Raw genomic sequence first — 23,219 nt, 5'->3', positions numbered from 1 at the left:
GGTTTTTTATTATTTTTTCCTTTATAGGTTTTTCCAGTATGTACTTGTTTTCAGAACAGATAAAATGGGTGTTCTGAGAACAGAATAATAGTTAAGTACTTCGTACCTTCAGAATTCTTTGCAAGCATTAATCCTCATGGCACCCTTGGGATTTGGGCCAGCCTTGTTTCACAGCTGGAGGGATTTATAAGAGTCATAGATAGAAATGGGCAAATAGCTTGAATCAGAGGCAGCCTCCAAGTCAAAATTGAAATTTAGTTCTTCCTGTTCTCAAACTCTGGGCTTTTATCAATTGCTGTGAAAAGGGTAAACACTGAAAACCTTGGGCTTTCATACTTCTCCACAGAGCAGACTCCCAGAAGAATTTTAAGTGATTTCTAAAAGAGCCATATCATGATTTAGTGTCTCTCTGTTACAGCTTTCCAGATATGGATCAAAAACTTTCTCAGTTAGTGGAAGATCTCACCACATCAGGAGAACCACAGCTGGATCCTGAAAAAATGAAGGAAGTGAAGAAAATCTGCAAGTATGACTTTTGGTTAGGGAATCATGGGATGGGTGGTTCAGGGCACCCTGTCAATCAATGAGCACTTATTAGTAATTACTTATTAAGGAAGCACTGTGTTAAAGCTAGGGATACAAAGAAAGAGAAAAGACAGTCCCAACTCTTAAGGAACTCTTGGTCTAATAGGAAAGACAAAATGAAAAAGCTTAGATAAATAAGACATAGACAGGATTAACTGGAAATAGTCAATAGAATGAAAGCACTAGCATTAAAGGAGATCAGGAAAGCCTTCTTATAGAACGTTGAAGTTTACCTGGGACTTGAATGAAGCCAAGGACTCTAAGAAGAAGAGATAAGGAAGGAGAATGTTCTAGGCATGGGAGACAGTGAAAATGCCTGGAGTAGAGAGTTAGAGTGTCTTGTGCAAAAAGCAGCAAGGAGGCCAATGTTCTTGGATCTCATAATATATGGGATTGAGTAAGGGAAAAGTAGAAGCAGACCAGGCCACAAAGAGGTTTGAATGCCAAACAATATTTTACATTTGATCCTGGAGGTGTTAGGGAGCCACTGGGGTTAGTGGGGTGGAGGAAATGGGGATGGTTAGGCCTGTGCTTCAGGAAGATCACTCTGACAGCTGAGTGGAGGATGGACTAGAATGGGGAGAGACTTAAGGCAGGCAGACTTATCAGCAGGCTATTGCAGTAATCCAGGCATGAGGGGATGAGGGCCTATACCAAGGAGGTAGCAGTGTCAGAAGAGAGAAGGGCCACATAAAAGAGAGGTTACAAAGGCAAAATCTATAGGACTTGGCAAAAGATTGAGTTGGGAGGGAGGGATGAGAAATTGAAGAATTGAAGATGAAATATAGATTGTGAACCTGGATGTCTGGGAGGATGCTAGTACCCTCAACACTATTAGGCAAATTTGGAAGAAGGGAAGGCTTGGGGGGCAAAATAATAAATTCAGTTTTGGGCATGATGAGTTCAGGGTCTCTCTAAGACATCTAGATACGCATAGCCAGTAGGCAGTTAGAGAGACTGTTCTGAGGGTCCAGGAAAAGGTTATGGTTGGATAAGTAGGTTTGAGAATCATCAGCATAGAGATGATTGTTGGATACATCAGAACTGATGAGGTCAGGAAGGGAAAAAATATAGATGAAGAAGAGAAGAGGGCCCAGCATAGAGTCCTGGGGAATCTCCATCTTCAGCAGGCATGTCCTATTTAAAGATCCAGGAGGAAGGGGGCAGCTGGGTAGCTCAGTGGATTGAGAGTCAGGCCTAGAGATGGAAGGTCCTAGGTTCAAATCCGGCCTCAGACACTTTCCAGCTGTGTGACCCTGGGAAAGTCACTTGACCCTCATTGCCTACTCTTACCACTCTTCCACCTAGGAGTCAATACACAGAAGTTAAGGGTTTAAAAAGAAACAAACAAACAAGATCCAGGAGGAAGACTAGGAAAGAGCTGTATCACAAAACCTAGAAAGAAGAGAGGATTGAGAAAAAGGGTGATCAACAGTGTCAGAGGCTGCAGAGAGCTCTGGGAGAATGAAGCCTGAGAAAAGGCCACTGGATTTGACAGTATAAGATCACTTGTAACTGTAGAGAGAGCAGATTCTGTGGAATGATGGAAATCAGACTGCAGTTAAGAAGAAGGTGGGAAAAAAGTAAATGGAAGCTTTTTAAAAGAGGTTAACCTCAAAAAGGAGGATAGACATGGGACAGTAATTAGCAGGGATGAATGAATCAAGTGAGGGTTTTTGAGGATGGAGGAGACAAGGACTTGTTGGCAGGTAGTAGTAAATAAACCAATAGACAGAGAAAGGCTGGAGAGAAGTGAAAGAGTAGGGATGATAAAGGGGGCAATCTTCTAGAGAAGACGGGAAGAAATGCGATCATTTGTGTAGCACTGGGAAAATCTGTCATTCTGTGGCTACCTCCTTAGACAACCATCTCCCATTCCATTTATGCCCTACTTTCAACCACACTTATCTCCATCTGTCTTCTCTCCTTTTTCCTATATAGTCACTTCTGATCTTCATCTTTTGGTTGGGGCAGAAATTAGGAAGAAAGAAAGAAGGTGGGAGTGGGAAATGAAAGTTCTTTTTGTAAGATATTAGTGATTTAATGTAGTTAATGAAATGCTTGGTTTCTTTAGGACTTTCACTCATAGGGAACTTCTTTACTTAGTTTTTCTTCTATAGATCACATCCTTTCCAAGCCCTTTGCATTTTGGGTAATTCTCATCATGTTTCTGTAAATCTTTCACAAAAGATTCACTTAGGATGCTGAAGTCATTTCTCTAGTTCTTTTAACATGTGGAGGGTACTATGTCCCTTGTCTTTCTGTGATCTCTAATTCATGGTGCACAGCTAATTCATCTTTCCCCAGACATGCAGATCTTGCTTACTGTCTTTGCACTTTTCACATGCATGTCCTTGTTAATTTGGCGCAGCTTCCTTATACCCTCTGAACATATTTCCATTAATCTTTGGGACACTTGAAATCTTGTTTCTTTTGAGATTTTGCTACTCTTTTATTTATAATTTTTATTTCCATATGAATTTAAGTTCCTTTAAAAGGATTGTTATTCAAATTCCTCTGGCATTGTGATTAATATTTCTAGTATGTAACTATGGAATCCCTTCTTCCTCTGTGTCTGAGGTTTCAAAGAGTGATGATTTTCTCATAATTTAAAGAAAAGTTACATTCCTTAGAAATATTAGGAACGTGTGAAGAAAAAACAGTTTTCAGTCTTAGGAACCCAGTTAAAAATATCTAAGAACTAAAAGTTTATTAGTTGTCTTGGGGATTTATCTTGAGTTATTTATCTTAAAGTTATATGCTATTTATATATAAAGAAAGCTTACTTAAAATTAGGAGAAAATGCTAAGCCAATGTGCATTTCAGAATTTGTATTGTTGTCTAAGAACTGTTAATATTTCAACAGATCTTCAGAGGAACATATCAGTCATGCTTACCATTTACTCATGACTCAATTGAATCAAGAACATGCTGAGATACGGTTTTCAGCTTTTCAGATTGTGGATGAGCTCTTTACCAGGTCACATCAATTTCGGACACTAATTATTTCCAACTTCCAAGAATTCCTGGAACTCACGGTGGAAACAGACTATGAGCAGCCTCTGCCACCCCCAAAAGAAGTAGCTCAGAAACTGAAGAAAGCTGCCCTCAAATCTGTTACAGAATGGAATGAGAAATACGGAGATGCCTACAAGAAGCTTTCTCTTGGATATCATTTCTTAAAACATAACAAAAAGGTATTTTGCTTCATCTTCATCATCATTGCAGTTCATGTTTCTATAATGTTTTATGATTTACAAAGTACTTTGCCTCACAACTCTGTGAACTAGAACTCCTTCAGCTTTTCCTTTATAAACACAAAACTCTTGATTTTGTGTTAGAGTTTTCAATAATAGTGTGGTTATTTGCAAGCATTCATGACACTTTTCCAAGCCCAAGGGGATCGATCTCTATTCTATGGGGATTACTGTTTATTTTCAACATGTGCTTTTTGGGGTTTGCTATTTCTGATACAAAGGGTCATCATTTGTGAACATCAGTCTATCCTAGAGAGGTTTCTGCAGAAGAATGGTTAGTTTTTGAATTCTGCAGGGTATACTTTATTGTATTCTCCCCACAGGGCTCAGGAATATCCCTGTGTTGGTGATACCCTAGTTCTGGACCCATTTCTTTTTTAGAAAATTTTTCCATGGTTACATGATTCATGTTCTTTCTCTCCCCACTAATCTCCTTCCCCCACTCCCCCATAGCAAATGCGCAATTCCACTGGGTTTTACATGTTGGACCCATTTCTTAGTTGGCTGTCACATAGAGTGGTTTTCTTCCTAGTGGTCATATACATTTTATTAATTTTTTGTAAGCCTGTTTTAATTCCATGTACAGATCATTACAATATCAATAGGCTGCAAATGTGATACACTTATTTTTATCATTTACATCTTATAATTATTAGATTATAAGGCTAAAGTAATTTTCAATGAAATCTTATATATAACATCATCAATTGTGTATTTTGTTGCCATGTTACCTACCATGGAAATATGCAAAACGTAGGGATAATTCATCATTCCTCTTAAATTTTCTCACTTATAAAAAAATGAGATATTGTCAGAATGAATAAAGTACAGCAGCTAGAAGAACAACTGGAATACTCTTATGGAAAATAGAGAAAGCAGAGGCACCTTGTTCCTTCTCTCCAGGTTTGCTTCTGCAGCCTGTGGAATCCACATATCACCCCAGACAGGTCTCTAGTGAGATGGCAGGGCTTACTTGCAGATATATCCATTGTATAAATGTTTTATATGTAATAGAGCTGCCTGTGAATAGAGCAGAAAAAATAGAGTCAACTAGCCTTTCCATATGGCTGTGATTCTTTAAATTTGGGTGAGAACTCTTGTTTTACTATGAAGGATTCAAAAAGGGCATTCCTAGCCAGAATCAATATAGTCTTGCACTATACTTAGACTCCATCTAATTAATAGTTGGGCAGTGCCTTGGGAAGGTAGCTGGAGAGCAGGAAGAGGAAAAGGAAAGGTTAGTTGATTGCCAGAAGAAAGGCTTCAAACACCTAATACAGTCAGCCTCAAACCCTGCAGTCCACCTAACCTTCCTTTTTAACCTCAGGCTCCCTTTTTGTTATTCACTCCTTTCTAGGTTACCCCAGCTGTTACTTTTAAAATTGTTTCCCCTGTATAGAATATAGGGTTCTGGGATGGAACATAGTGTGATTTTCCCTGCTTGGAAACTCTAGTGATGGTTCTTGGCCTGTGTCCCACAAGAGGGGCCTGTTGATAGCAAACTCTAGAATAGTCTGTGACCTGAGGTTGGACTTCAGGGTATTGAATAACAGAGGGAAATAATTGCTTTGCTGCTTCCTGCTTGTCATTTCCTCTCTTCAACCTGGTTACTTTAGAATTGTTTTCAAGTTGTATGTCTTACAGTAAAAGATGATCATTTAACTCTTACTTCTCAGATGTTCTCTCCTCTAGCCAGGCATAAGAATACTGAGGGTGGGGAAAGATGAGGAAGGTGGGTTTGTTTTACCCTTAATTTCCTAGATAGTTTTGTTTTTTAATTTGAAGAACAGAATAGAACAGAACATTATTTCCATTTGACAAATATTTAAAACTCTGCCATATGCAAAGCATAGTGCTTGGTCTGGAGATATCAAGTGAAAACTGATCCTACAGTTTACAATCTAATAGCAGAATTATCACATGTCCATAAATTTGATGCAAGATGGAGTCATATAAAATGATGTAAGAAAATTTGTAGAAAATTGGAGGAGGGGAGAGAAAATTGAGTATAAAATTAAAAGGAGACATGGATTTAAGTAGATGGTGACCAAAATCTATTCAAGGCCTATGGGAATAAACAGAGACAGAGACAGAAAGGTGTAGGCCACCTCCATCAGAGTTTGGCTAGAACTGTAGAACAGTTAAACTTTTGAGATTCTGAAAGAATTTGTTTCTAACAATGGGTCAGAATATATATATTATTATAATCCATATAAATAGTATTCAGAATTTAAACAATAAGCAAACCAGTGATTTGCTATGATTAGTGTCATCACATGGGCTCTAACAAGATTCATTATCTAGCTTAAGATCAGAATCTCTGAGTAGAGATGGAAATGAAATAGAAAATTACAAAGACAGTAGAATAAACAGGGAGTTGTTTTTGCTGCCATTCCATATAGCATTTGTGACTACATTTGAATAATTCAAATGTTTTTTATTTAATCAATATCTGTGCTCCCTCCCTTTCAATCCTAGCCCCTCTGTGCTTTAGTGTGGGTATTTAATGATTTCTTGTTAACCCCCAGAATTTATCCACTTGTGACCAACTGTCTGGTGAGAAATCTTTCCACATTTAGCAAGGCTAACTCTTGCAGGAGATATTAGGTGTTTCCAGGATTGGTGCTCCACTGACATTGTCTTCTCTAACCCCAGAACACTTCCATACCGTGATGACGCATGTAAGCGTAAAAAGGGTTTTGGTTAGGTGAATATTAAAAGGTTTGGCTACCAGGGAATTGCCCAAGGCTGGAGGGCCCCAGAGTGCAGGAGATGAACGAAGTAGGAGTTTCACTCATAGAATCTCTTTTTTTTCTTTTAATTTTAATTTTGAATATTTTCCCATAGTTACATTTCATGTTCTTTCCCTCTCCCCCATACCCTCCTAATCCTCCTTGGCCAATGCACAATTACACTGGGTTTTGCATGTATCATTGATTAAGACCTAATTCCATATTATTGATAGTTGGACTAGAGTTATCGTTTAGTGTCTACATCCCCAATAATATCCCCATCTGCCCATGTATTCAAGCAGTTCTCAGAATCTCTTTTTAAAGAGCAGTTCTTTTAGAGAAGTCCAGGAAGATTTAGTTTTTATATCACTATGTGTAATTCTAAGGGAAAGATTTAAGAACAGTCTCACCAAGGTCCCAGGTCCAGCACTCCTCCAGGTCCAAGTCACGAACAAGAGGAAAAGTCCAAAAAAGGCCAAGCCCCGGAAGTTCTCTTAATTTATCTAGGCCATTTCTTTTGTCACTTCCTATGCCTTCCTCTTAGTTAATTTGTCCAATCACAATAGATGCTTTTCTTAGGACTGCCCAGGGGGCAGTCAGTCAATTCTGATTCGTCACCATTTTTTGCACAGGTGGGTCACAGACCTCCCCACTTGAGAATTAAGTGGAGTTGTTTACACTTTTGGTGATTAGATTTAAGAATGGGCAAGGTAGATTTAATCTCTTTATTACAGGGTTGAGAGCAGGGCTTTAGTGGATATTCCCATTGTTATTTATTGGCCACACATATGTGGCATATTTTTTTATACCATGGAATTTATTCCTATGATATAGTTTATAGCAAAGATAGTTGCTTTATTTTTTTTTAATTTTTTAAAAATTTAGATAGAAGCTTTAATATACCCTCCCAAAATCCCAGGTAGTAAAAAATGCTTATGATACTGTTTCTGTGTTGGAAGGAGCACTGAATTTGGAAGCCCAGGACATAAACTCTTACTCTAGCACCGAACCTAGATTTTTCCTAGAATGCACCACCTTGAGTTTTGTAGACTGCTTGTTGTTTGTGAGTTTCCTTGTTTAACTTAATTCAACAAACATTTATTAATGAACATTTACTATAGACAGGGTCCTATATTAGGTACTAGAGAGACAAAGATGCCCGTGTGTCTCTGAATCTGTTCAGAGAGATTAGACTAGATGATCTCTGTGTTTTCTTCCAATTCTAAATCCCAGGATCTGGTATCTTCGTATGTATTCTCCATTCCTTGTTCCTTATGTTAGGCTAGCCATGAGCAGGAATAACAAGGAATAAGATAATTATCATGGTAAGAGGATGGGATAATTTGAATAAGGAATCTTTTTACATGTCCTTTATGGCACCTTGGGGCCATACATACCTTATAAATATTTTTTAATGAATCTAAGGTCACCTCTCAATGAGCCCTTGTTTTCCTACTGTCTTTTGAATGAGGAACTTTTAAAATCTCCATTTAACATTCTTTTTTTTTGGTTGCTTAATTTCAAACTTCAGATCAGTCTCTTTTAAAGCCTGTGGTGAGTGAACCACTTAAACAAATGATGACAGAGTCCTCTGTCTAGACAATAAATGAAACAGTTTTTAGTTTGGAGTTTGCAAGAGAGTGGAATAAAATGATAAGAAGTGGGCAATAGTATTTTTCACTTTTACCTAGATACACCTTAAATGAATCTGGAAAAGACACCTGTTACTGGCTTAAGTGACCAAATATGTGGTTAAGAAGTGTATTGGAAGTTGAGGCTTAAGCCTTTCCAATTGACTTTCTTCTCTTAACATTGCAAGTATTTTATTACCTTATGATTTAAGAGAGGTGACATTTATAATTCAGTACTACCCTACACCAGGAGAATTATATACATTATAACTTACATCACAAGGCTCAAGTTTTACTTTATTTCTGGATGGTAGGGAAACATTATTAGCCCATTTTACAGGTGAATAGAAGTGAGTGATCTGAATTATAAAAATGATTAAAGTGACTTCTTCAATAATATACAGTGACTTATTTTTGGAGAGACAAATAGTAACACCTTATGCCTATATTCTCAGAATTATCCAAACCCTGGAACCTTCATGACTGGGTCAGCCCTTGACCTGTGGCTAGACTCTTCTCTGTACAACCAGGGCAGTTATTCATTTCCAAATGTTATGAATGAGAAAATGTTGCTGTTTGACATATTAAGAACTTGGAGTGTAGGCAAGTGGGAAAGGGAGAAGCATTTGACTTGCTTCCAGACCAACAGAATTGAATCAATTCTGGTTTTTCCCTAGAATGTGCCGCCTTGAGATTTGTAGACTGCTTGTTGCTATGGGGTATACTTGAATTCAACAAACATTTGTTAGTGAGCACCTACTGTGGGCAAAGCCTTATATTAGGTGCTAGAGAGGCAAAGATGGAAAATGAAATGTCCCCTCCCTTGACAAGGCATGCAATCTTGTAGGGACATGCACATAAAGACCAGACTTAATGATAGTAATAGTTGACATTTATATAGTGCTAAAGGGTTTATTGAGTACTTTATAGATATTAGCTCAATGACCCTCATCACTGTCCTGATAAGATGTGATAAAGAAAAGGATCAGACAAAATAATCTTTGGAAAATTGCAGCAGGAGGCAGTCACCTTCAGGTCTCCTTGGAGGCACAGAGACCAATTAGGGGTTCCAGTCAGATAAACTGATTTGTCCCTTAGTCACATGTGTCACTAGGTGACAGAGATAAGACTAGAACCCAGGTCTCCTGACTTCAAGATCCTTCTCTTGCTGCTTCTCATATTCATAGAACTTTAGATTTGGAAGGGACCCCAGAAAACAATCTAGTACAGCCTGTAATTGAATGGGAATTGCTTTACAAGACTCTTGGAGAGTGGTTGTCCATCTTTCCCTTTACTCCCTTGAGTGACAGTGATCTCATTATTTATTGAGGCAGTCCATACTCCTTTATGGACAACTCTAACTCGTAGGGATTTTTCTTTATATCTAAATTGTCAAGATCTTTTTGGATCCTGATTTTTGTCATCTGATGTGTTTGCTATCCCTCCCTGCTTTGTGTCATCTGCAGATTTACTGTCCTTGTGACACCTATCCTTTCATCCAAGTCATTGCTAAAAATGTAATGGAGTCATTAAACTTTTATCAACATTTAAGTCAATCATCTCCAGATTTCACAAGTAGTTAGAGATCTCTCTCTTCTATGCTAGATCCCATTAAGGCAAGGGAAGAGAAGATAATAGGTTATGTGGGCTTGTTGAATTTTATAACATGAAAGAGCCTGGAACAGTACATCTTAGGAAGGAATCAAAGATTGTTATTGTAGCTTAAGCAATGTAATTATAATGTTCAAAAGCATTTGGGCTCAACAGAAACTCTAGTTGTCTTAAAATGTCATGATTCTTCTAGCATGCTGTCTGACAGCTTTTCAGAAACAGAGCTCCAGTTTAACCCAAATTGAGCCTTTCCTCACTGGGTGACCTTGGACAAATCACAAAACAAAGACTTCACCTGTTCTAGCCTTACCTATAAAACTGAGATCATAACAGTTGCCCAGTCCAAATGATGGGAGCTCATGTGAGGATTGAATGAGAGGATGTTAGTAAACTTCAATATAATCATGACTAACTTATTATTTATTGGGAAGTAGAGTCCTCTTGGTCAGCTGTCTTCCCCACATGACCTATTCTTGACCATATCTGCCATCAGCAATAATCTATATCCCTGTATCTTTGTGCCAGCATGCAGAGCAGGGTACCCTCACTGGACTGGTGGGAACAGTGTAAGGGGCTGGGTTGGGAGAGAGCACCATGGACAGGATGCTCCCTTGCAGATTAGCCCAGAAAATAAAAGCTAGAGGAGGAATAGAAAAAAGTGATCTGCATTGTTTGTGTCCTGCTTTGCCAGGGGTTGGATGTAGCTTCCTACCCATTTGTACACTAGTTGTGCTCACAGTAAATAAAGGTGGATTCATTTGTTATAGGCTGATGGGTTTTTTCCTTAAACTTATCTTTAGTCAATCATAATAATAGCAGATGACATTGACTTAGTGTTTGAGGGGATTATTACCCTGTGAGACAAGTATGCAGGTATCTTTATTCCCACCACATGGAGAGTAAGAGACAGTCAGGCTTCAAATAGGCAGCCAGGTAGTGCTGTGGATAGAGTCCTGGGCCTGGAATCAGGAAGTTCTGAGTTCAAATCTAGCCGCAGACACAAAGTAGCTATTTGACCCTGGGCAAGTCACTTAATTTTTTGGCCTCAGTTTCCTCATCTCTAAGATGGGGATAATAGTAGTGCCTAATTCTCAGAGTTGTCATGAGGATCAAATGCGATAATATTTGTAAAAAATGCTTAGCACAGTATATGACACATAGTTGACACTACATAGATGTTCATTATCATTTTTGTTATTAATAATAATCCAAATTCATGAAAAAATAATAATTATGGCTTCCATACTCCAAGTCTACCATGTAGTTCACTATTGGACTGACTGTTCTTGGCAATTACTGCTGGTAGAATGTCTGCTTTAGAGTATGTGCTCCCTTTACCATTCTGACTAGGACTATGACCTCTTGAAGGTTAGAAGTTTGACTAGCTGATGTGTATAAGTTGAAATCCTTGTGTGGCCTGAGAGAACCACAAACTTTTTGTGGGAATAATTCTCTGGGAGGGGATCTCAAAAAAACAGTTTATGGTACAGGTGATCAGTGGCAGCTCCCTACCATCCATCTGAAAGTTCTTGTTACTTAAATTAAGTTAAGGGGGCAGATTGGTGGCTCAGTGGATTGGGAGCCAGGCCTAGATACAGGAGGTCCTGGATTCAAATTTGACCTTAGATACTTCCTAACTGTGTGAACTTGGGCAAGTCACTGAACCCCTATTGCCTAGCCCATATCATTCTTCTGCCAGATAGAAGGTAAGAGTTTAAAAAAAAAAAGAAATTAAGTTAAATGGCTCTATATGGTCAATGCTTGGATTTTTACAAATGTCTTCAAGAATGAAAAAGCATTTATTAAGTAGTTATTATGTGTAAGGCACTGTGATGTGCTTTGGGATAAAAATAGAAACTCAATATAGTTCCCAACCTCATGGAGCTCATATTCTAGTAGAAAGAGACACTGGGAAGTGGAAATTTCAGCAGTAGGGGAGATAGAAAGGCCCAGTGGTTCTTAGAATGCAGCAGACAGTCAACTTTTTGGGAGCTATGAAAACATGTGGGGAGCCTCTAGTCTTTCATAGTGTGTGAAGGTAATTCTAAAATAAAATAACCAGAAGACTAAAATTTCTAAAGAAGCCTTTTCCTTAGTCTCAATTAAAAGTGACTTGAGTTATTTTAAATCATGTTGTGGCATGTATTGCTATCATCAGGGTGGTAGAACATTTGAATTGTGTGAGTAGGAAGGCAGTAGCTACTGCCAGTAACTCCAGTGAGGGTACCAACCTGTCTCCCACCTCTAAACGTACCATGTAAAAGCATGACGATCCTATACCTTTGGCCTGATGCTCCCAAAACTAGTCTTGACCCTGAGGCTATAAGGATTGGTTTGTTAGAAGGAAGGCAGGTAGGAGAGCCATGTAAAGCCTCAACTTGGCTAAGCCATACAACTTAAGGGGGAGACTTCCCCACCCAAAACCAGTATACTTTTTCTTTCCATGGGAAATATCTTGTGCTTCAGGCCTTGATGTTTGAGGTCCCAGCCACAGTCACAAATAGTAGATCATAAACTTGAACCCAGGTCTTCAGAGTGTAAATCTATTACTCTTCCCAATATTATGTGCTTGCCTCCTTTAAGAGTGGCGCTTTTGATTCTTTTTCAGGATGTCAGAGCCATCTACTTTCGCTATGTCAGCCTGCATTCTTCAGCCTTCCTTTAGTTGTCATATCTTCTTAAACAACTGAATGACTTCTCTATTGTAAAAGATACAATTTTCATCCTAGCGCTGTTAGTTCTCTCATGTTTTGTGCTTGAGGTCTTCTAATTTCTTCTTTTTTTAAAGTAGCTGAATACTTGTTATCAATAGTAAACCCTCTGAATCATTGTATATTTTTAATAGATTTATAATGTATTAATCTTAAATTAGAGGCTATAGTATTCCAGGCAATGTGGAATAGGGGAAAGAATCTTAGGTTTAATGGCTGCTTACACTGCTTATTCATTGTGTAATCCCTGGCAAGTCTGAACCTTAATTGTCCCATCTGCATAATGGGTTGGGTTGTACTTTCACTGCCTCCACCTCACACCTAACATAAAGGGCAGTATTTAAATATATATTCTTGGTTTGGATATCCACTCTCGTTTTGAGCAGATAACTGATTTTATGACATTTGAAGCTCTTTGATATTTCCCGTGGACAGGACTAATACTTATTTTTATTTCTCAGGTGGATTTTCAGGATGCTGGTGCCAGGACTTTGGCTGAAAGAAAAAGGGAAGAGGAAAAGCAAAAACGATTAGACAGCATCTACAAAGAAAGGGCCAAAAGAACAGAAAAAGAAATGCAAGGCAAGTTGCTGAAGCCATGTTTGTTAAGAGAAAAACACTTTTTAAAATATTATTTACAAAGTGCCTATGATGTGTCTATGGTAGCATAGAATGAAATTCCACACTGTCTCTGTGACCCCAGGCATGACTCTGACTGTTTTCTCACCTGTAAAATGAGGAGAGTAATTCTTAAGGTCTCAGCTTCTTTTACAAGGTTATTGAAGAAAGTGCTGAATGATCTTTAGTTGGGTGAGTTATTAGTGGAATCCTTCCTCTATAGATGTAAGGAAAGTTCCAATTATGCTAGAGCTCAGAGGGCATGGTATCCTCTGAATGCATACTGCTTACCTTTGTGGAGTTCCTGTTTTTGCTCTAAGGACTCCAGGCTGGTTCCTGACCGAAGGAGCAGAATTGAAAAGAAAAGGAAGGAAACAGAGCTGACCCAGAGCGGGAATAAGGAAGGCATCATGTGACTCTGAGGGTTCAGAGAGGGAGAGGTCCCTCCTGATGGGCAGCAAGGTGACTCAAGTCGATGGAGCACTAGGCTTGGGGCCAGGAAGACCTGAGTTCAAATTTGACCTCAGATACCAACTGTATGACTTCAAGCAAGTCACTTAATCTGTTTGCCTCAGTTTCCTCAGCTGTAAAAGGGGAATAATAACAGGGTTGTTGTAAAGATCAAATGAAATATTTGTAAAGGGCCATGCCTGGTATGAGGTGGGTGCTATAAATGCTTGTTCCCTTCCCTTCTGATCGTCATATCTGCATTACTCTTCAGAAAAAATCTTTAAAAGAGGCATATGAACATTATTTAATGATAATGATGATAATAAATTCATTCCATATACATATATTTACTATTTTATAATGAAATCTGAAAGAAAGCCAGATTGTGTACTGATGGTTCAGCAGATTTGTAAAGCAACAAGAGCAAGATGCTTCTCCCCTGCCATCTAGTGGTGTTGCTCAAACTTGGTCGAATTGGCATGTCCTTTGTCCTTTCTGTCATCCTAAGGAAAGATGCACTAGGATAGGGGATCTGAACCTTTTTTGTGTAATGGTCACCTCTGACAGGCAGGTGAAACCTGTGGACCCCTTTGTAAGAGAATTTTAAAACATTTATAATTGGAGGTGTCAAATTTCAACTAGAGGCTAGTTAAAATAAAAATAAAAATTCCCATTCAAGTTCCTGGACCTCTTTAAATCTATCCAGGGACTCCTTGGGGATCTGTGGTTTCAAGATTAAGAACCCCTGCTCTAGGAAATAGTTAGACCCTTTCTTAGTCCCTTTCAATTTCTAGAATTATGGTGTTTGGATCACTGATGACCAGAATTTCTGATCTACTCAGAATACCTAGAATTTCCTATATACTATTTGTCAAAGAATTTCCTCTAGGTCAGTATTCCTTGGTCTACTTTATTGTTGGTGAGGAAAGAATTTCCATTTCATGCTAAAATGTCTGGAAAGTACCTTGAGAGGTTGGGAAATGGAGATTGGAGAAGAGGGAGAGGTATCAAGACTGAAAAATTTCAGTTATCTCCTATATCGAAAATTTTCTCTAGTGTCCAGAAGCAGGGTTAGGTTGTTCCTTTGTCCTGATTAAACTACATCTGGACTCTGGTGTTCAGCTCTGGGTAACATGTTTTAGGAAAGGCACTGAAAAACTGGACCAAGTCTAGAGGAGGATGTTCAAGATAGTCAAAGGACTGGAGACCATGGGGTAAGTAAGGGGAGAAGGTGGAAGAATTGGGGATAAAGGAACTGGGGAAGAAAAAAACTTGGGTGCAAGAAAACATGTTAACTCTTTCAGGTAATTGAATAAGGATTAGACTTCTTACACTTTATATCAAAGGATAGAATGGCAGATTTAGGCTCAGTATGATGAACTTTCTAAGAATTAGAACTGTCCAACAGTGGCATGATCTGCCTTGGGAGATCTTGAACTCCCTGTCATTAGTAGCCTCAATTAAAGGCTGAGTGATAACTCATCTGGGGAATGTGTAGAGAGGATATGTACTCAGGTATAGTTTGGACTAGATTTCTTTTAAAAACCTTAGTAATTCTGAGATCCTGTGAGACTATCCTTTTCACACTGTCCCCTTCCTTTTTGATGTGGGTTCAGAATTAAGAGCTGGAGTTAACATTTTATTTGGCCTGACCATGGCCTTGGTTTGTGAGTTTCCTAAATAAAGCTATTCGCTCTGTGTTCTTTGAGATCCTCACTTAGATGGTAGCATGATCTGCCCTTGCATTTTGATTGTCTGAAGACAACTGGACATGGGGCAGTTAGGTGGCTTAGTGGATTGAGAGCTATGCCAAGAGGCAAACCTGACCTCAGATACTTCCTAGTTGTGACCCTGGGCAAGACACAACTCCTATTGCCTAGCCCTTATTGCTCTTCTGCCTTGGAATTAATACACAGTACTGATTCTAAGATGGAAGGTAGGAGTTAAAAAAAAATTACCTGGATAAACTCTGAGGAGATCTTGTGGCCCAGAGACCACCCTTTGAGAAACTAAGACCAAGGGGTCATTTAGCCAGTTAGAAACTAGGGCAGTAAATAAGACTTCTAATGACCCCAAAGCATTAGAGAGCCTCCCTCCCTCCCTCCCAGGGAGCAACTTCTTTACCTGGAGTAACGGGCAGCCACTTACAGAAAGAAAAGTGGCAGGAAGGAGAACTAGTAAGGAGGTGGCAGATGAGGATGTTGAATAATTCATGGGACCTTTATTCTTTTCTCAGGTAAGTAAAAAGTCAGCTGGGACTGGGAATTCAGGGTCCCTTCATAATTCTAAGCTGACAGTGAACTTTACCAAAGCCATTTCTCTGCAACATCTCACTTGATATTCATAGATCGACCAATGGCCTGCCAGAACAACATACGTTTTAGGAACTGCAACATCATTACCCAGTGTCATCTCTGAGAATAACCTTGCAGATCCATCTGTTGTTCTTTATGGTTTATTAAGCAATTAAAAAGCTATCATTGATAAACACACTGAGGGTTTGAATATAATACACTGTGGGAGAAGTTGTTTTGGGGGGGGCATAAAAGGGGATGAGAGAAAGGTAGAGCTAGTAGGAGAGGGAGAGGAAAAGAGACACAGAGAGAGGGGAAAGAATATGTGAATATGATTGTGAACATAGAACACTTTTACAGCGCATCACAGCCCATCTTATTTGGTGCTGAAAAGTAAACCTCTCCTTTGGCAGATATAAGAGCATTTTTTGGCAGATATAGGAGAATCTGCCTTCTCCCTCCTCGGGGAGGAGGCTAGGCTGTATGTATGGACTTGCTTTTGAGATTCTGGTGTTTGCTAATCCATCTAGCAGCACTAAAATACCTCCCTGTCTTTTGGCAGAAATGTCTGAAGAAATTGAAATGTGCCTAACAGAGATGGAGAATTGCTTCAGGCTGTTAATGCCCTTTGATTTTACCGTGAGAGATGTGGAAGTAGGAGCAGTGGCAGCTGGGGCTTCTAGGGCAGACAGAGCTGCCTCGTCGGTGGCCTTGAACAGTGCAGTTACATGCCCAGCATCTGGTTTGAGGCCTGATGACCAGGAGCAGCCTTGTTGCAGCAAAGACTTACTTCCTCCATCTTTTTGCCTGGAAGACGTTGGAAACAGAGATTGGCCAATGCGGTTGAGACCTCCAGGGCCAAAGGAGGGGGATCACAGGGAACATGCAGAAGATGATTCTGATGATGATGATGATGACGATGATGATGATGATGACTATGATGATGATGATGATGACGATGAGGATGAGGATGAAGATGAGGATGATGAGGATGATGATGATGATGATGATGATGATGATGATGATGATGGGGAAGACTTTATAAGAAGCCATGGTCTTGGCTCACATAAGTACTCTCTGAACTTGGAAATCCCCACAGGTAAAAATAGGCCTCATTTCTATAGTGCTTTATGGCTTATAGCATGCTTTCCTCACAATAATCTTGTGAAGTAGCTAGTATGAGTATTTATTATTCATTTTTAGTTTATTCCATAATACTCGACATCCCAGCCAAACTGGACTATTACTAGCTTTTCCATAGATTTGGAATGACATCTCCTGCCTCTGTGTATTTGTTACAAGCTGTCTCCCATGCCTGGAATGCCCCTCCTCATCTCTGCCTTCAAAGCGAAGCTCAGGTACCACCTTTTTCATGAATCCTTCCCCAAACCCTTCCCCTCCCTGTCCCAGTTATTAGTGTTTACTTCTCCTTCAAGTTACCTTGTGTTTCCTTGACTGTGTCCATCTTTTATCATCTTAGGAGAATGTAAGTTTCCTAAAGACCTATTTTTACCTTTGTATCTCAGGACCTAGAATAATACCCTGTGTATAGGTTGATCACTTGATAAATGTTTATTGATAATTTTGTTGAAGTGAGGCTCAGGGAGGTTAAATAATTTGCCTGCCATCCTGTAGCTAGTTAAGTGTTGGAGGGAAAATTTGAAACAGGGTTTCCTGATTTCCAGACTAGTCTTTTGTCTATTGCACCATGAGTCATTTATTATACAGCAAAGTCTAACTATTGGAGAGACCACTTGAGAATTTTTTAATTAAATAAATTTTTGGAGTGTCTGAAATAGCATCTTTATTGAAAATGGATATTCCCATTTCTTAGTAGCTTGCTAGCCCAGGCTTCTCTCTGAATTCCTGTCCTTTCATTTCCCATTACTACTTTACATTTTTTGCTAACCATGAATCAAAGTCAGGCTTCAGGGCCTTCACTATTGAAGACCTCCCGTTAATATTTATGCTGTGGGTAAAAGATTTGTAGAATGCAATCAAGTTTTCCTTTAAACTTTTTATTTGTCCTCTGGACTGCTTGTCAACCATATCAGTTGTTCTCTTGTCATGCTCCTACCTTACTACGGAGGGTGTAAGGACTTATTCTGCCTAATATTTCATCATGCTTGCTGGAATCCTAGTGACATGCCTGCAGCACTCAAAGCAGAGCTGCTGTTCATGGCTGTAGAGGAGGCCCATGTCAATGTTGTGTCGGACAAAGGACAATGGTAAATGTAGATAAAGAGGAAGGAGTCCCAGTTACCCCTACACTCAACAATCACTGGGAGGTCACACAGGATTAGAAGGGACCTGGCATAAAAGCCAGGGGATCTGGGTTCACTTTAGGCAGGGAGGGCCTTTTGATGACCTGGATCACAATGAACAAGTCACTCAATCAATCAGTCCTTCCCAGCTACCAAATTGAAATAATTCCCAACTCACAAGAAGACTGCAAGATTATCCAGAAAACATATCTGAAGTTTCTAGCCTCCCGGAATAGTGAGACAATGAGAGTAAAGTCAATATGCTGTGATAATCCTCAAAGAGAGGAGAACAGAGATAACTTCCCTCCTTCATCAAAGAAACAAAAGAACTTTCATAGAGGAATGGCAGGAGGAAGCCTTCTTTGCTTGCAAATCTCTACTCAGTGCTACACTGCCCAGAGGTCTACCATTTACAGTTCCTTTGGTTTGATAATTGCCTTCTCCCTGAAGTCAGTAATGCAATATTCCTAATACTAATCAGCTGAACTTTATCAAGGATTTACATGTATCTCCTTAGATCCTCCTTGTAACTCTGAAATGTTGGTAGGACAAGTATTTTCTTCATTATGCTAACGAGGGAACCAGAGTTCAGACAGGAGAAGAAATTTGCCCAAGGTCACACAGCTAGTTAGAGGAACAGCTAGAATTTGAACCCAGGTCTTCTGAATCCCGCTGTGTTGTTTCTACCACATCACAGCTTCTCAGAAAACACAGTTTCCAGGTCCTTGGTGTGAGCTACCTTATAATATTGTTCTCTTGGGGGGAGGGATGGAGCAACACAAAAGTCCTAGACACCAGAAAGTAAAGGGATGCCCAAGGAGACATGAGAGTCATTTTTGCTGAGGGCTGACTGTATTTAATCCCTGGGGAATGAGTAATTAAAGGTTTGCACTACAGACACATGATCATAAAGATATTATCCTGTTTTATAATGAAAAATACCAACACAGTGCACCTGTTGTGGGAAACACTGACCTGATTCGGTGACTTGTTCAAGGTGATCCAGGTCATTAAAAGGCCCTCCCTGCCTGCAGTGAACCCAGATCCCCTGGCTTCTAGGCCAGGCCCTTTCTCTTACCCTGTGTGACCTTCTCTTGGTTGTTGGGCATAAGGGTGGCTTCCTCTTTACCCGTGTTTCTCTCTACAGATGGGTATCTGTTTTCATAGAGAAATATACAAAACCACCCCACTTTAGTGCAAAGAGCCCTGTGCTTGGAGTCAGAAGACCCAGGCTTGACAATTGACAATGTCTGTGACCTTGAGCAAGGCACTGGCAAAATGGGGAGATGTGTAAGTTGTACCCCCTGACTCACAAGGTGGAGAAAAGCACTGTTGGTAAACCAACAATGCTATAGAAACTGGAGACATTACTACTTTTCTACATTTAGGGTATATATGTGTGTAGGTTTCCATGAAAGCAAATCCAGGAAACTTTTGTTTGCCCAGAATGGTTGGGGAAAGTTCTGATTAGCTGACTGTTCTATATAACATAGTCAAAGGATTTTGAGCTGGAAGAGAAGTTAGAGATGATTGACTTCAATGTATTTTACTGATGCCATTTGCTTTTACAAGCCAGTCATTACCAGCTAAACTCTATGCTTGCCTGTCCTACCTCCAGCACTGAACACTTCCCCTTATACCACAGAAAACAAATTAAATCAAAACAAACTGATGCAGAGGAAGCAATATTCTGTTCCTACCAGCCCCCTTCTTGATATTGCTGAAAAGAAGGAGGTATATATTATCATCTGTTTTCTGGGGCCAAGATTGACCATTACATCTACTCAGTCTATCCTCTTTATTTAGTATTCTTTTCATGTAAAATGTAAAATTATTGAAGTTTTGTGAATATTGTCCTGGTTCTAATTATTGCACTCTGCACTGATTCATATAAGTCTTCCCATGTTTCTCAGAATTCATGATATTTATTATTTTTTACTGTAAAATAATCCATGATAGTTATATGCCCCAGTTCCCTAGGATTATAGATCTAGAGCCATAAGGAACCTTAGAGGCTGTTAAGTCCAACTCCTTCAATTTATAGATGAGGAAACTGAGGCACAGGGAAATTAAGTGACTTGTCTAAGGTCACATAGATAGTAAGTTTCAAAAGCTGAACCAAGATCTTCTCACTCTTTTAAAAACATTTTTTAAAATGTATACATATATTTTATTACATATAAAATTTTTTAACATTTTTTTAAAACTTTGAGTTCCAAAGTCTCTCCTTCCCTCATACTCCCACTGAGAAGAAAAGCAATTTAATATAGGCTATACATGTGCAGTTATGCAAAATATGCTTCCATATTAGTCTTCTTGTGAAAGAAAATACAAACCAAAACCAAAGACAACCCAAGAAAAATAAAGTAAAAAATGGTATATTTCAATCTGCATTCAGACTCCCATCAGTTCTTTTTTTGGAGATAGTTAGCATTTTTCATCATGAGTACTCAGGAATTGTCTTATATCATTGTATTGCAGAGAATAGCTAAGTCACTCACAGTTAATCATCATAAAATAATGCTGTTACTATCTTCAATGTTCTCCTGGTTCTGTTCACTTTACTTTGCCTCAGTTCATGTAAGTCTTTCCACTTTTCTGAGATTATCCTGCTCATCATTTCTTGCACCATAATACTATTCTGTCGCAATCATATACCACAACTTGTTCAGCCATTCCTCAATTGATAGACATCCCCTCAATTTCAAATTCTTTGCACCACAAAATAAACTGTTATAAATATTTTTGTACTTATAGGTACTTTTCATTTTCTAAAAAATCTCTTTGTGATATAGGTCTAGTAGCGGTATCATGAGGTCAAAGTATATGTAGAATTTTATAGCCCTTTAGGCATAGTTTCAGATGGCTTGCTAGAATGGTTGGATCAGTTCACAATTCTACCAACAGTGCCTTAGTGTCCTTATTTTCCCAAATCCCTTCCAACATTTCTCATTTTCGTTTTCTGTCATACTAGCCAATCTAATATGTGTGAAGTGGTACTTTCAGAGTTGGGTTAATTTGTCTTTCTCTAATCAATAGTGATTTAGAGCATTTTTATAGGACTATATACACCAGATTTCTTCATCTGAAAACTGCATCTTCATATCCTTTGACCTTTTGTTAATTGGAGAATGACTTGTATTCTTATAAATTTACTCTGTTCGTTCTCTCTCTCTCTCTCTCTCTCTCTCTCTCTCTCTCTCTCTCTCTCTCTCTCTTCATATATACATATATATTTTTCTTAATTGGTGGGCATCCCTTTTATTTCACTTCTTTTGAGTTTCTAATTTTCAAAGGAGGGAACTGAGGTCCCAGGAAAGGAAACAACTCCTCCAAAGTCACACAGCTAGTAAATAGCAGAGCTAGGATATTGTGATTATCAGTTATCAAAGATTTGGAATACCCTAAAATTCACTTTGCCCTAAAATTGTACTTGAACATAACTTGGTCTCTCATTGACCATGAATTTGTAGTGCCTAGCTATCATTATTGTGAGTATCTATTAGTATTGTTTATCAATTTTGAATATAAATTGAATATTGTTTGTCTTGATCCACATTATTTTTTTCTGTAAATTAAACCACAACAGTCATGAGATGAATGGTGTATGGAGAAGATTTTTAAAAAAGAAATCCAGTTTTTTTGCAGTTCCCAGAGAGTTAGGACTAAAACGATTAAATACATGATCAGGATTTTTACTTTGATAACTGACTTTTGTGTTGTTCTTTGTGTTCTAACTTACATGGAGAAATGCTAGAAATGGTACAGTTCTAGCTTGGAAGTTTTCCCCAACTCTCATACTTTCATTACAAAGTTATTGTCGAGCAAGTGCATTTTGTTTATCAAAGGAATTTGGAAGAATTTCAGCTTAGTGCCTCTCAGGCGAGCCAGCCTTAGCTTTGTGTAAAACTCTGATTCTAATAACTGCTCCTAATGCAAATAATCATGCATCCAGCCATCTTTCATTCAAGGATTTTTAAAGAGCCAGCCTTGTGCTCTTGCTCACTACTCTGGATATGTGTGGGTTTTGTTTTTGGCAGATTTGCAAGTACACGAGAATGAAGATAACAGGGCTGTGGTCAACAGTGCTATGGATGGACTTAAGCTCATTAAAAATAAGTTCCTGCCCTCTGTTCAGTCGTGGATTCAGGTAGGGATAATGCTTAGCCCAGTGCCTGGTACATAGTAAATTCTTTATTGGCTGACTACAAGGGCTGGGTAGCACTATATCCTGGTACAATACTCTTCCTCCTTGAATTTTATATTACTTTGAACCTTAGTTGACAGAAAATATTAAAAACCTAATCAAATAGCATCACAGACTGTCAGTTGCTACATAGCCATAGCCTTAGGGTAAGTTTGAACACTGGACAATAGCAAAGATTTTGTGAGATTCAGATGAAGCCATAAAATGTTAAATGGAAAGCATGATAAAACTCGAAGGATAACATAGAAATATGGAGAAAATATTACAAGAAAGTTAGGGAATTATAGAACCTTGGCCTTGAAATCAAAAGACCTGGATTTGAATTCTGCCTCCCTGACAAACTGTGAGTTTGGGCAATTCATTAAACTGTCTAGTTGCCTCAGTTTGCAGTGTCTGTAAAACGGGAGCAATCAAACTTGTTCTGTTTATTTTATTTACTTACTCATTTATTTATTTGTTCGTTCGTTTGTTTATTTATTTAATTTTTGAAGCCCTTACCTTCCATCTTGGAATCAATACTGTGTACTGGCTCCAAGGCAGAAGAGTGGTAAGGGTAGGCAATGGGGGTCAAGTGACTTGCCCAGGGTCACACAGCTGGAAAGTGTCTGAGGCCGGATTTGAACCTAGGACCTCCTATTTCTAGGCCTGGCTCTCAATTCACTGAACTACCCAGCTGCCCCCCTGTTATATTTATTTTATAGAGTCATTGAAGAAAAGGCTCTGTAAACCTTACTACACTACCTGAATGTGACTGGTTATTCCTTCTGCCTTCTTTTTGCACACCTACTGGGATATCTCTTATACAGGGAGTGATGGAAGCTTATACAATCCTAAAGCTGTCATCTCTTAACTTTCTATC

General features: G+C 38.9%; 1 protein-coding gene across 1 annotated transcript in view; it reads left to right on the top strand.

Moving 5' to 3' along the window:
* The first annotated feature begins 428 nt into the window (after window positions 1-428).
* UVSSA (UV stimulated scaffold protein A) overlaps window positions 429-23,219 on the top strand; it is a 113,660-nt gene continuing 90,869 nt past the window's right edge. The window contains exons 1-5 of the mRNA XM_044680412.1: window positions 429-526; window positions 3,452-3,782; window positions 12,989-13,109; window positions 16,452-16,988; window positions 22,194-22,303. Of these exons, the coding sequence (XP_044536347.1) occupies window positions 429-526; window positions 3,452-3,782; window positions 12,989-13,109; window positions 16,452-16,988; window positions 22,194-22,303 (1,197 nt within the window). The remainder of the gene's footprint in view (window positions 527-3,451; window positions 3,783-12,988; window positions 13,110-16,451; window positions 16,989-22,193; window positions 22,304-23,219) is intronic.

Source organism: Gracilinanus agilis, chromosome 6 (genome assembly GCF_016433145.1).
Source record: "Gracilinanus agilis isolate LMUSP501 chromosome 6, AgileGrace, whole genome shotgun sequence".
Classification (NCBI taxonomy): Eukaryota; Metazoa; Chordata; class Mammalia; order Didelphimorphia; family Didelphidae; genus Gracilinanus; species Gracilinanus agilis.
This window is presented reverse-complemented; position numbering and strand designations above follow the sequence as displayed.